The 15,368-nt window shown below is 40.0% G+C and overlaps 1 protein-coding gene across 2 annotated transcripts in view; it reads left to right on the forward strand.

The window, feature by feature from the left end:
• The window catches only part of LOC140733643 (adhesion G protein-coupled receptor F4-like), a 118,901-nt gene that overhangs the window by 51,008 nt on the left and 52,525 nt on the right, over positions 1-15,368 (forward strand). For both annotated transcript variants that reach the window (XM_073057257.1, XM_073057256.1), the window contains 3 exons: positions 7,435-7,836; positions 12,196-12,302; positions 14,857-14,915. In XM_073057257.1, the coding sequence (XP_072913358.1) occupies positions 7,435-7,836; positions 12,196-12,302; positions 14,857-14,915 (568 nt within the window). The remainder of the gene's footprint in view (positions 1-7,434; positions 7,837-12,195; positions 12,303-14,856; positions 14,916-15,368) is intronic.

Below are 15,368 nucleotides of genomic sequence, written 5' to 3' on the forward strand. Positions count from 1 at the left end.
TTGAAATAACAATTCCTTCCCCTGAGCCATCCAAGTCTCTGTAATGGCCACAACATCATAGCTCCAAGCACTGATCCATGCTCTAAGCTTATCTGCTTTGTTCATAATACTCCTTGCATTGAAATGGACACACGTCAAACCATTGGTTTGAGCACGTCCCTTCTCAATTACCTGCCTATCTTCCCTCTCGCACTGTCTCCAAGCTTTCTCTATTTGCGAGCCAACTGCCTCTTCCTCTGTCTCTTCAGTTTGGTTCCCACCCCCCAGCAATCCTAGTTTAAACTCTCCCCAACAGCCTTAGCAAACTTCCCACTAGGATATTGGTCCCCCGGGATTCAAGTGAAACAGGTCTGTCCTGCCCTAAAAGAGGTCCTAATGATCCAGAAATCTGAATCCCTGCCTCCTGCTCCAATCCCTCAGCCACCCATTTATCCTCCACCTCACTTTATTCCTGTACTCACTGTCGCGTGCCTCAGGCAGTAATATCGAGATGACTACCTTTGTGGTTCTGCTTCTCAACTTCCTTCCTCACTCCCTGTAGTCTGCTTTCAGGACCTTCTCCCCTTTTCTACCTATGTCGTTGGTACCATATGTACCACAACCTCTGGCTGTTCTCCTTCCCACTTCAGGATATTTTGGACGCGATTAGAAACATCCTGGACCCTGGCACCTGGGAAGCAAACTACCATTTGTGCTTCTTTCCTGCATCCACAGAATCGCCTGTCTGACCCCCTAACTATAGAGTCCCCTATCACTGCTGCCATCCTCTTCCTTTCCCTACCTTTCTGAGCCACGAGGCAAGACTCTGTGCCAGAGGCACGGCCACTATTGCTTCCCCCAGGTTCCCCCCAACAGTAGGAGTACTTATTGTTAAGGGGTACAACCACAGGGGTGCTCTCTAGTCTCTGACTCCTGCCCTTCCCTCTCCTGACTGTTACCCATTTATCTGTCTTATAGAATCTTATCGACCATTTAAAATTATGAAAGGAATAGATAAGATAGTGGCAGGAAAGTTGTTTCCATCGGTAGGTGAGACTAGAACTAGAGGACATAGCCTCAAGATTCAGGGAATTAGATTTAGGATGGAGATGAGGAGGAAATGCATTTCCCAGAGAGTGGTGAATCTGAGCAATTCTCTGCCAAATGAAGCAGTGGAGGCTACCTCAATAAATATATTTAAGATAAGGATGGACAGATTTTTGCATAGTAGGGGAATTGAGGTTTTGTGGGGAAAAGGCAGGTAGGTGGCCGTTAGTCCATGGCCAGATCAGCCATGATCTTATTGAATAGCAGAGCAGGCCGGCTCGGTGAGCCAGATGGCCTACTCCTGCTCCTATTTCTTATGTTCCTCAATCCCTCCGTCCCCACATTAAATAAATGAACGTGAGCCTGGAAATCCACACAAAATGCTGGAGGAACTCAACAGGCCAGGCAGCATCTATGTGAAACAGTACAGTTGATGTTTGGGGCTGAGGCCCTTCATCAGGATTGGAGAAAAAAAAGATGAGGAATCACAGTAAGAAAGTATGGGGAGGGTTTGAAGAACCACAAGGTGATAGGTGAAACCGAGAGGGGAAGGGGTGAACCAAAGTGCTTGGGCATTGAATGTTGAAAGAGATACAGGGCTGGAGAAGAGGGAATCTGTTAGAGGACAGAAGCCCATGGGAGAAAAAGGGGGAGGAGCACCAGAGGGAGGCGATAAGCAGGTAAGGAAATAAGGTAAGAGAGTGAAATGGGAATGGGGAAAGGTGTGGGGGGGCATTACCGGAAGTTCGAGAGTTTTTTTCCAGCCCTGATGAAGCGTTTCAGCCTGAAACATCAATTTTATTTGTTTTCATAGATGCTGCCTGGCCTGCTGAGTTCCTCCAGGATCTTGGATTTCCAGAATCTGCAGATTTAATATTATTTGTGATCGAATATTAACCTGTTTATTATCTTCCTTTCCCAACTTTTTTTTAGCTATGGGAATGCACCAAGACTTGTGTTTTATATGTGGGAATCATGCATAAAATCTCCTCTACACATATCTTAGTATGCTTGTATCCAATTCTTTGTAAGTCCTGCCCTTTGGGAAAGCAGCGTAGCAATTTCTGATTGCAAAATGATTTGGTGCACTGTTGATTTGAGTATAATATTTGCACTTATTCAATTATTTTAGAAATTGCCTTTAGAAGTCACTACCTATGGCTTTTCCTCTACACTCACATTCAACAAGAAATCCTTCCTGTAGCCAGACAGTATCTTCCTGCGAGTCAGAATCGGAATCAGAGTCAGATGATCCATCTGTGGAATAGATGGTTTGCTGCATACTTGGGTGTAATAGAGTCAGAGAAAGCTACAGCATAGAAGTAGGTCTTTTAGCTGATCTAGTTCATGCCAACCCATTTAATCCCATTGAACTGCACCGGGACCATAGTCCTCCATATTTCTCCCATCCATGTACTTATTCAAATTTCCCTTAAATGTTGAAATCAAACCCACATCCACCACTTGTGTAGGCAGATAACTGCACACTCTCACCACCGTCTGAGTGAAGAACTTTCCCCTCATGTTCCCCTTAAACATTTCACCTTTCACCCTTAACCCATGACCTCTAATTGTAGTCTCACTCAATCTCAGTATACCTCTCTCAAATCTCCCAATCATTTTGTTGCATTGTGATTTTCTTCACATAGGTTAAAGATTGTAGTATCTCCATGTTATGTTTCTTAGTGTAAGATGCAATGATCATTTGCCCTGTCATTATCCTATGCCTAGCAGAGGGCCATTTACTTGAAGGCAGTCCACTGGGTCAGACTAACACAAGGAGTGCCTCCAATCACTCTAGTGACTTCTCCTTCAGCTCTCTGCTCCCACCCTCTGAGATTGTCCTACCTTACAGCTGTCACCCATGTTGGCCAAGAAGATGCACATTAGATATGAGCTCTGACAAGCCTCCCAGTAATCAGAGTGGGATTGATGAGGTAACTTCCCGTATATCTATACTGGAATACCCATATTCATCTGCATTTGGGGAATGCTTGCACCTAAATTCTTTTTACCACTTAAATGTTTCTTTTAGGTAAACTTTACTTTGAAAATCCTTTATGATCTGTCTTTACATCTGAGCGCACCCCATAATGTATCAAGAATTTGTGAAATGCAATTTATGAGCATTTTGCTACTCATTACCCCTTTTCCCATCTTTCTATGTATCACCAGTAAATGTTAATTCAATACACTTGCTTCTTTCATCTTAATCATCATTATTATACTCACTGCCTGTTATGTGAGTGGTGTTTAGGGCAGCAATGAAGGTCCACCATCTCTATCTGCAGAGAAGGATTTGTTCATTGCTGTCTCTGTAACAACTGTTTTTTGACCAGTCAGGGTTGTTAGCCCTGAGTTGAACCCTCGGACTTGGAGGATCAGTTGACCACTCTTAGTCCAGCCTCTACCCTTTGACCTGTTTGTGATGGGTGACCCTACCAAGTGCAAAAGCACAAGGCCCTGACTCCAGCCAAAATAACTCTCTGAATCACTGCATCTCCAAACCCTCTGGCAATGTTGTGAATAACTAAAGCCTCAGCACTGATCTCTCTGACAACCTTAGAGTTGCACATTCCCATCTGACAATCTCTGAGGGTTGCCTGATTGACCCCAGTCTGTGTGCAGAGTTTGTTAGAAACTGAAAGTGTAACACTGCTATATTACAGGCAAATGTGGGGTGAAACTAGCTCCCAATTGCTTACCAGTGCAGCTGATGAAAAATGACACTGACATTCTGTGATGAATGAATCAGGCTCGCTAGAGTGCTACACATCAGATTGCCAGCCAGGAATTACTATCAGATCTCATGATGGAGATGAGGTTTATCAATAAAATATTAGATTTCTTGTCTTAATTGCAGGTCTGGACCTTCAGGGAAGAAGAGGAACTAAGAATCAAAACTCAATAAAGTTGTTAAGTTTTCAAATCACCAACACAATGACCATAGTGACCATTTCATAAAATAATCATTATAGTGATAGGCTTATGTTGAAGAGTGCACATTGTGCAAACATTCTGCATTTGCACCAGTTTTAGCTACCAAGTGGTCAATTAAGACTTAGATGCATGTTCAGTTCAATTTTCATTGATTTCAAAGTCAAGCATATTTCTCCATCTAGTGGCCAGAAGTTGCTGAGCAATGAATATGTCTTAACACCTGATTGTCACTGGGCTTGGACAATGGGAGACAAACTTCCATTCATCTCCTTTTTTAGCACAATGAAGCTTATCATAAAGAATTTAAAAACAAGTTTTTTTTAAACATTTCTTTTCCTTTAACTAATAGCGGGTGCATATGAAGTATGTATTGCAGAGAGTGAAGAACAGTTTAAATGAATCCACCTTTAATTGGATTTATTTCAAATTTCAAAGTAAATTTATTATTAAAGTACAGATATGTCATCATACACAATCCTGGGATTTATTTATTGTGGGCATCCTCAATAAATCTATAGAATAATAACAAAAGGTTCAAAAAACTAGGTAATGATCGAGATCTAGAAAATTATAAGGCTAGCAGAAAGGAGCTTAAGAATGAAATTAGGAGAGCCAGAAGGGGGCATGAGAAGGTCATGGCGAGAAGGATCAAGGAAAACCCCAAGATATTCTATAAGAATGTGAAGAGCAAGAGAATAAGACATGAAAGACTAGGACCAATCATGTGTGACAGTGGAAAAGTGTGTATGGAACTGGAGGAGGGAGGGCTGCTGAATACTTCGCTTCAGTAGTCACTATGGAAAAGGAACTTGGCGATTGTAGGGATGACTTACAGCGGACTGAAACGTTTGAGCATATAGACATTACGAAAGAGGATGTTCTTGAGATTTTGGAAAGCATCAAGTTGGATAAGTCACCAGACGATATATACCCCAGACTACTATGGGAAGCAAGGGAGGAGATTGCTAAGCCTCTGGTAATGATCTTTGCATCATCATTGGGGACAGGAAAGGTTCCAGAGGATTGGAGGGTTGCAGATGTTGTTCCCTTGTTCAAGAAAGGAGTAGAGATAGCCCAGGAAATTACAGACCAGTGAGTCTTACTTCAATGGTTGGTAAGTTGATGGAGATGATCCTGAGAAGCTGGATTTATGAACATTTGGAGAGTCATAATATTAGGAATAGTCAGCATGGCTTTGTCAAAGGCAGATCATGTCTTACAAGCCTATTTGAAATTTTTGAGGATGCCAGTAATCACACTGATGAAGGTAGAGCAGTAGATCTAGTGTATATGGATTTCAGCAAGGCATTTGATCAGATACCCCATGCAAGGCTTATTGAGAAAGTAAGGATGCATGGGATTGAAGGGACCTTGCTTTGTGGATCTAGAATTGGCTTGCCCACAGAAGGCAAGGATTGGTTGTAGACAGGTCATATTCTGCATGGAGGTTGGTGACCAGTGATGTGCCTCAGAGATCTGTTCTGGGACCCCTTCTCTTTGTGATTTTTATAAAAGACCTGGATGACAAAGTGGAGGGAGGGGTTGTGTGGTGAACTACATATACCTGTCTGGACTGCTCCTGTGGCTCCTCCCACAGGCCCCTGCTGACTGCTCCTGTGGCTCCTCCCACAGACCCTGCTGACTGCTCCTGTGGCTCCTCCCACAGACCCCTGTATAAAGGCGATTGAGGCCTGAGCCCGGCCTCATTCTCCAGGATGTAGTGTTGTTCATTCTTCCAGTCAATAAAAGCCGATATCTCGCTTCTTACGTCTCAGAGTGAGTTATTGATGGTGCATCAGGTTGGTAAATTTGCTGATGACACAAAGGTTTTGGATGATGTGGAGGGCTGTCAGCGGTTACAGTGAGACATGGATAGGATGCAAAACTGGACTGAGAAGTGGCAGATGGAGTTCAACCCAGATAAGTACAACGTAGCTAATTTTGCTAGGTCAAATATGATGGCAGAATACAGTATTATTGGTAAGGTTCTTGACAGTGTGGAGGATCAGAGGAACCTTGGGATCTGAGTCCATTGACACTCAAAGCTGCTGCACAGTTTGACTCTGTGGTTAAGAAGGCATACAATGTATTGCCCTTTATCAACCATAGGATTGCGTTCATGAGCTGAGAGTTAATGTTACAGCTATATAGGACCCTGGTCAGGCCCCACTTGGAGTACTGTGCTCAGTTCTGGTCACTTTACTATAGGAAGGATGTGGAAACTATAGAAAGCGTGCAGAGGAGATTTACAAAGACGTTGCCTGGATTGGGGAGCATGCCTTATGAAAATAGGTTGAGTGAACTTGGCCTTTTCTCCTTGGAGCGACAGAGGATGAGAGGTGACCTGATAGAGTTTTATAAGATAATGATATGCACATGGAGCTTAGAAAAATAGGCTATGTTTAACCCAAGGTAATTTCTAAAGTAAGTACGTGCTTGGCACAGCATTGTGGGCCATAGGGCCTGTATTGTGCTGGAGGTTTTCTGTGTTTCTAAGAGCATTAAGTAACCAGATAAATTTTTAAAGTTTTAGTCAAATAACTCATCTCCATGTCATCTCCAGAAGTATTTTATTTATCATTGATGACACTGCTTCACATTCCATAGCTTTTAACACATTGCATTTAAGTGTCTTGATAGCGTATGAACCAATGTCTCTGATCTCTAGATAATAGTTCAATAATAGAACCACCATGTGATTCTAGGTTAATTTTCTTATTATTTCACATTTACTTCATTATTTCCAGCAAACTAAATGCCTCACTTAGCTCTGTATTCTTTCTGGCTAAATGTCTGATGCTCAGTTCCATATTCCATCTCAGATGAACACTGTGGGGTACATGAATATATGCACTGAATGTCTACAGTATGAAAAGGTGAGAGAGGATGGACAGAGCTAAAGTTGGTTAAAACTTGAGTTAACAACTTCTCTAGTGCATGCTTGTGTTCACCTAGAATGATGAAATGAAAAACTCTGTTCATAAATTGTCATTATTTATGTAAGAAATCAATAATTATAATCATTAATCTGTCAGGCAGTACATAGGAGCTTCTGGATTATGCCAAGCCATACACTGACTAGAGTGTAGCCAATCAGTTTGGATGGGGATACCATAATAATCCCTTTGACAAATATCTGTTAAACCAGGCTATGTCTAATATCAGTCTATTATTTAAATTTGAGAATGTGCTGATGAAGCTACAATGCAAAAAAAAAAGATAAACCAGAGATTAGTTTCTGGGCAATAATCTTTTGTTAGATTTTCAAAGTTCTTGTTTAGTAAGATGGAATTCCTGAATTTGTAAGTCAAGGCATCTAACAAGTTGCTATTAGGCATCAATATACCCTATGAGGTATACTTTCTATATTGTGACTTCATTCCTAAATTTAGAGGACTACAACACCACTGTGCCCATTGTCAGTAATTTGTCATTTTAAATTTTAACTTTTGCCTTTTGTTTCTCTAGTCTGCCAGTTGGTGAACAATGAAATTCAATGTACATGCATCAGTGAATTTACTTGGAACTCAACATTTTGTAGAACGTACGGTTCTTGCAGTGCAAATACTACAGCAGACCAGACCTGTACATGCATCAGAGCCTACCCAGTTGAAAGGCAATTCTGTGATCTGACACCCGCAGTAATAACACCCACACAAAGTACATCAACAAGTACATCAACGTCAACAAGTACATCATCATCAACAAGTACATCAACATCAACAGGTACATCATCATCAACAAGTACATCAATGTCAACAAGTACATCATCATCAACAAGTACATCAACGTCAATAGGTACGTCATCATCAACAAGTACATCAACGTCAACAAGTACATCATCATCAACAAGTACATCAACGTCAATAGGTACGTCATCATCAACAAGTGCATCAACGTCAACAAGTACGTCATTATCGAGTCTTTCAGTACTCTGGGATGTCGTCCCTCTGGTCCAGGTGGCTTATCCACATTAAGACCTTTGAACTTGCCTCTCACTTTTTCCTTTGTATTAGCAATGGCACTCACTCCTGCTCCCTGACACTCAGGGATCTCTGTCACACCATTAGTCTTCAACAGTGAAGACAGCAAAGTACCCATTGCATTCAACTGCAATTTATTTGTCCCCCATTAATACCTCACCAGCATCATTTTCCAGTGGTCCAATATCAACTCTCACCTCCCTTTTACTCTTTATATAACTGACAAAACTTTCAGTATCCTGCTTTATATTATTGTCTAGTTTGCCCTCATTTTTCATCTTTTCCCTTATAGCTTTTTTAGTTGCCTTTTAGTAGATTTTAAAAGCTTCCCAATCATACAACTTCCCACTTACTTTTGCTACATTATATGCTCTTTCCTTGGTTTTTATGCAATCCTTAACTTCCTTTGTCAGCCATGGTTGCCTAGCCCTGCCATTTGAGAACATTTTCTCAGTGGGACATATCTATCCTGCACGTTGTGATTTATTCCCAGAAACCTCAGTCAGCTCTGCTCTCCTGTCATGCCCGCCAGCATCCTCCTCCAATCCACCTAGGCAAACTCCTCTCTCATGCCTCTGTAATTCCCTTTATTTCATTGCAATACTGACACATGTGAGTTATACTACCTCTCAAATTCTTCTTCCCCTTCATGTGCCTTGCGTGTTACACACTTGGGCGATCATGGCTCTCTACATCGAGCGATCCCTTGCGGTGTCGATATCTCGCACACTTAGATCTGTTAGTTCTTTCACAGTGTCCATATATTTTCTTCTTACTTCTCAAATTGCAGTATAAATTAAATTATATTATGATCACTGCCTCCTAAGGATTCCTTTACATGAATCTCCCGAATAAGAACTGGGTTACTACACAACACCCAGTCTAAGATAGCCTTTCCCCAAGTAGGCTCAAGCACAAGTTGCTCTAAAAAGCCATCTCTCAGGCATTCAACAAATTCCCTCTCTTGTGATCTGTTACAAATCTGATTTTCCCAGTCCCCTTGTATATTGAAGTCCCCCATTACAATTGTGTCATTACCCTAATTACATGCCTTTTCCAGCTCCCTTTGCAATCTTTGTCCCACATTTTGGCTGCATAAGAAATAGGAGCAGGAGTAGGCCAACTGGCCCATCGAGCTGGCTCGGCCGTTCAATAAGTTCATGGCCGATCACCTCCACCTACCTGCCTTTCCCCATAACCCTTAATTCCCCTACTATGCAAGAATCTATCCAACTTTGTCTTTAATATATTTACTGAGAGACTTGTTGGAATTTAGAAGAATGAGGGGGAATCTCATTGAAACCTATCAAATGTTCAAAGGCCTAGGTAAAGTGGATGTGGAGAGTGAGGAAGGAGGCATGGCTGTGTTTCATTCTGAGAAAGGAAGTGGGTTATATATTCCAAGTTTCAGTAAGGAACACATTGAAGATAGAAATCATAATGCCATAAAATTTAAAGAAGCCTTGGAAAAAGAGAAGGTGCAATCAACAAAAAATGATTAATTAGAGGAAGGCCATTTTCAATGGGATGATAGTGGATCTGCCAGTTAAACCTGAACCAAAAGTTGACAGGCAGGCTAAACCATAACTGAACAATCACCAACATTAAAGAGATGGCTCTGGTGCCACTTATTCACTCTTCCAAGAGATATAAAAGCATTAACAAACAAATCCAGAGCTCCCAGGATGATGAAAGAGATACTGAGGATGAGAAAGTTCAAAAAAGACGGTGGATGACAAGTACACCAATGAGAATCAAAATGGTTACATAGAAATCAGAAGGGCGTTGTAAATGGCAGCAAGATATAAACAGGCTGGTGAAAAAGGCAGATGAAATATACTGTGGAGAAATGTGAGATGATGAATTTAGGTGGGAAGGTTGAAAAGAAGCAAAATAGTTTTAAAAGGGGTACAGAGCAGAGGGACCTGGTGTGTGGGTGCATAGATCAGTGAAAGAGCAGGTTGAATTGAATTGAATTGACTATATCTTACATCCTTCACATTCATAAGGAGGAAAACACTTTACATTACGTCTCCATCTAAATGTGCAATTTATAGTAGTTTGTAATAAATAGAATGTACAACAGGGCAGTCAATATAGCATAGAAATACAATTGTATCAGTGTGAATTAATTAGTTGGATGTCCTTGTGGAAGACGCTGTCCCAGAGCCCGTTGATCCTGGCCATATTAAGTGGTTAATATGCCATACATAATTTTGGGCCTTATCAAAGCAGAATTAAAGAAGAAAGGTCCTGCTGGATCCTTATAAAAGTAGAGGTCAACCCTTGAATGGATATTGCATTCAATTCTGCTCATCTCATTACAGGAAGGATGTTAAGAGTGAGTCCAGAATAGATTTAAGAGCACTGTTCCTGGGAGAAAGAAATCGTTTTACAAAGCAGAGGAGAGAGGCTCAGGCTGCTTTCTTTGGGTAAAATGGCAGATGGCAAGAAGTATATAGAGTGAAGAGGGGTCTGGACAGAATGGAAAGTGGCAGGCTCTACCTGCTGGTGGAGGCATGAAGACCAGAGATCATTGGTAAAGAAAGTGGAAGAAAATTAGAAGTGGCATGAGGAAGAACTTCTTTTGCACAATACATGGAATCTACAATACAGGGGCTGCGGACACAGAAGAGGCATGCTCCCTAGTGACCTTCATTATAAAATAATAAATAGTTAAGAAAAAAATGGAAAACTGCAGAAGAAGGGCCAGGGAGTGAAGCTGGTGAGTTGTTCTGGTAGATGGTACAGACATAATGTACTGAATGACCTACCTCAGTGACTCTATGAAGTTGATCAATTCTTGGGCACGAGGAGAATATGCGGACAATACAGGAAAATGAAGCTGAAATGGACATTCATGCTAAATGATAGAGCAGTTCCGAAGGGCCATGTAGCCTTCTCCTGCTTCTGTTTATTTTCCCATTTTCTGTAAAATGCTTAAAATTCCTGCTTCCTAATATGTGTACATGTACAATATCTGCACTTTTGAAGATCACCACTGAGAACCACATTCCATTCTGTGTCCTCTCAATGAACACCGGGAGTACATCACACACATGCTAATGAGATTGGCACAAAGCACATTAATAGTTTGCTTTTAGATTCAAATGAAAATTCTTTGCACCAGTTTCCTTGTATTCTCTCAGCTGTATTTTTGGAAGCTAACAGGTGTTGGAATAACTTGCATGTCTGCATCATTTCTGAGTCAGGTGCATTTCATCTGTCTACTAAAACCAGGTTCTTCACTGATATTTTCTAGGACAAAGTATCATAAGACCAGAAGACATAAGAGTAGAATTATACCTTTTGGCCTATCGAGTCTGCTCCACCATTTGATCATGGCTGATCCATTTCTCTCTCAACACCATTCTCCTGCCTTTTTTCCACAACCTTTCCTGCCCTGACTTATCAAGAATCTATCAACCTCTGCCTTAAATATACTTAACAACCCGGCCTCCACAGCCACCAGTGGCAACAAATTACATTGATACACCACCCTCTGGCTAAAGAAATTCCTCCTGCTTTCCTTTTCAAATGGACATCCCTTTCTTTTGAGGTTGTGTGCTCTGATCCTAGATTTCACTAGAATGGGAAACATTCTGTACTTAAGGACATAAGAAATAGGAGCAGGTGATGGCCATCTAGTCTGCCGAGCCTGCTCCGCTATTCAATAAAATCATGGCTGATCTGACCATGGATTCATTCCACCTACCTGCCTTTTCCCATAACCCTTAATTCCCCTACTATAAAAATCTATCCAACTTTGTCTTTGTCAGAGCGCTCAACCTCAAAATGGAGGGATGTACAATTAGAGACCATGGGTTAAGGGTGAAAGGTGTATTGTTTAAGGGGAACATGAGAAGAAACTTCTTTAACTCAGAGAGTAGTGAGAGTGTGGAGCAAGCTGCCAGTGCAAGTGGTGGATACGATTTCGATTTTAATGTTTAAGAGAAATTTGAGGAGGTAAATGGATCTTCGGGGTATGGAGGGCTATAGTCCATGTGCAGGTCGATGGGAGTTGGCAGATTAAATGGTTTGGCATGGACCAGATGGGCAGAAGGGCTTGTTCATGTACTGTACTCTATGACTCTATGAACTTTTTGAAAAATAGCAACTGTATTTTCTTGTAGAATACTGAATAGTACAATCACAAAAATTTATTATAAACTACAGTAATCGCAAAATATTGCACACCTTTTATATTTGAAATAATAAAATGGTTAATAATACATATCTGTTACAGAAAGTAAAACATTTGCGTTGATTATTGAAAATCTGATCTTCAGTAATGAACTGAAAAATTCTTCCTCGGCCAAGTATAAAAGTCGTTCAGCAGAATTCACTTCATTGGTATGTAACTGAGAGAATAACATTCTGAACTCTGAAAGGATATAATGTGCTGCTGATAAGTATTGACCTTCAGGTTTATATAACAAATACGACAGAGTTTGCAGATGCTGGAAAATCAGAGTAACACACACAAAATGCTGGAGGAACTCAGCAGGTCAGGCAGCATCTATGGAAAGAAAGAAACGATTGACGTTTCAAGCCTAGACCCTTTATGAAGGCAAAAGAATTTCTACCTTAGGCCCAGGCTAACATGTTGAAGTACAATCTTTAATAAAGATAATAAAGTCTCTGGGCAGCTAAGGAAGAAAATGTAATTTCTGGCATTATCCAATACAAATTTTTGTATTATTTTTAAAAGAATTCATTTGACACCAATTTGTGGGAAGAGTGAATTCTGTTAATGTGTGAAACACTCAGAAAGCATTTGGAGAGGATCACTCACTGCTTCAAATAACAATGATGCATAGATTATTGTATATTGGCTCAAGATTTCCTTTAACCCGTTTGTTGCCTGAATTACTGGTGTCCTACTGACTAAATGTGTTCTTAATGATAACAGAGGTCTCAGGCACTGACAGAGATCTGCTAGTAGTTTCTCCATCATCAGGGTTAGGAAAATGTGGAAGTTTGCCCACCATCACAGGACCATTTAAATGAGTCTGACATGAACAGCACTGAGAGCAGTTGCACGACTGTGCAGGAGTTTAGAAAGGGCTTGTTTACACCTGCTTATACAGGAATCTTGAACTTCTGCTGAGTGACAGGGCTAAGATGAAGAAGTTCCAACCATTATTTTCCTCATGTATGTGTTTTGATATGATTGTCCAAAATCAAAATATAGAAGTTGATACAGATTTTAAGTAAACTCACAAACTATCAGAAATGTATGGAGAAGCAGGCAGTGTCTATGAAAAGAAAAATGGAATTAACATTTCTACACCAAACGCTGCTTACTCTGTTGACTATTTCCATGTTTCTTTTTGTATTCTATGTGATTGACCAACTTAGAATGTTAAAAGAAAGTTTAACAGGAATTCAGTAACATGAATACTTCTGACACTAGAGACTTAATTGCAAAATATGTATGTACAGCAATATCTCATTTTTAACATGAGTAACAAAACTGACTTACTACTAGAGAATATTTGCCTTGGTCTTTCTGTACCTCGGGTCTTGATAATATCTATGGTTTACTCTTTCATTCTCTTGTGAGTGAAATGCCCATTTTAAGCCCCATGAAAGAACCTACTTCAAACTGAAACAAATTCTTGTCAAAATTAGTAGAAAATCCATCCTACATCATTTGCAACTATGATTGAATTCTCAATTATTCGATATGATTTTATTGGTATTAAGTCCTTATGAATGCCGTACCAATGTTTTTTTCAAATGGTGTGTTTATTCACCTGAAAAAAGTTCTTCAAACCAAAGTGAAGAATTGGTTCAGCAACCAGAGATGATTTCTTCAAAGTCAAACTATTCTTAGCAGTTATGTTAATCCAAACGTATTTTTGAGAATACGTGATGTGCCTATGAGTCAAAAATTATCTTATAATATACGAATCAGCGGATCTCTCATACTTTTACCTCACAAATCCATTAACACTGCAATAGATATGTAATGAAGGGTGGAGGTTCAGAAATGGCAGAAGCACACCTTCATATGTTAAGACAGTGTACAAGGCAGCATTATGACATTAATCCCATTGAGAAACTATCCAGATGCAAGTAGTGTTCAAATAAGAACTCTGAGATACATAACGTACCCAGATTTTGTAGCCAAAATAATAGTAGGCCAAGTAAAACTTGTTATTTTTAGGTAGGTGGTACAGCAATTTGAAGTAAGCCTCAGATTATTTATGAAACTGAAACATCCAAAGGCTGTAGTTCAGGATGTACTGCTTTGTAAAACTTACAACAACATTGCACCGTCTGCTACATCATCGCAATGCATTCAGACCTATGATGTCTGAAACAAAAGGGTATTAAATTCAGCACAGAGGGATAATCCTTGTCGATTTCTGGTTAAGCATCCTCTCAATTATCCTGTTATTGAAAATTAACCATTAAAAGTGGGCAGTTTCACTTATTTGTGTTTAATTGCTGTAATTTTATATTGTGTAAATGGTAAAATTGTACTTTCACTTTTTAAAAACTTTTCCTTCCTGTTCTTGTCATCTCAATCTATTTTCTCCTTTCTTTAATTCCCCTTCTGCTCTTGATTGACATTTGAATTTCTTCCTCTATTCACTCCTCATTATTGCACTTACTTTTACAGACCAGCCAAATATTCAATGTTCCTTCAAATGTTCAATGCCTTATTTATTTCATTGCCTGCATTTTAGCAATATGCCTTGCAAAAAGAAACATAAACACCAACTATATATGAAAACACCTAACCAACAGCAAACAGCTTCAGCTGCCATTGAAATTAGGAGCAATTTAAAATATTAACGTGGATTTTATTTTACACATGTTAATATAGTAAAATTGTGTAACTTCTGTTTTTCTGTTTTTGAAAATGTGTTTTTTTATATTTCTATCCTTTCCTCAGCTTAATCAAGCATACAAAAAGGTGGATGAAAACGCTTCCGTAAAAGTTTTGGGATTCTCGTAAGTGAAGTATTTTGAGGGTAGATATTTATTTAGTTTTAAAGAGTTAATGGCAAACTACAGAAAGCCTGATTAATAGGAGGGAACTGCAAAATGCACAAGAAACAATGAAATATTTCTGGAACATTTACATGGGGCTAGTTTTCATCCTTATAATCATTTTACCTTACTATCAACATTAACCTGGCAGTTATTAAAAAAAACAAGAGACTTTATAGGCACATTTGAATTACTTCCAGACGTGAGTAGGGTACCTGTGCACCACAATCTAGGTAGTTTTATATACTCTCCAGACTCTTCATTGAGTGCAGTCTGAGCACCACCTCAGGCTGGTTTCCACATGCAAATACACCTGCTCTTCATGTCTTAGGGGTGGAACAGGGGATTCAACCTTAGTAACTGTGTATAAAATAAATGCATGGTGGCACACGGGGCCAACTGTAGCGGCTGTTA

This window comes from Hemitrygon akajei, chromosome 9 (genome assembly GCF_048418815.1).
Source record: "Hemitrygon akajei chromosome 9, sHemAka1.3, whole genome shotgun sequence".
NCBI classification, from domain to species: Eukaryota; Metazoa; Chordata; class Chondrichthyes; order Myliobatiformes; family Dasyatidae; genus Hemitrygon; species Hemitrygon akajei.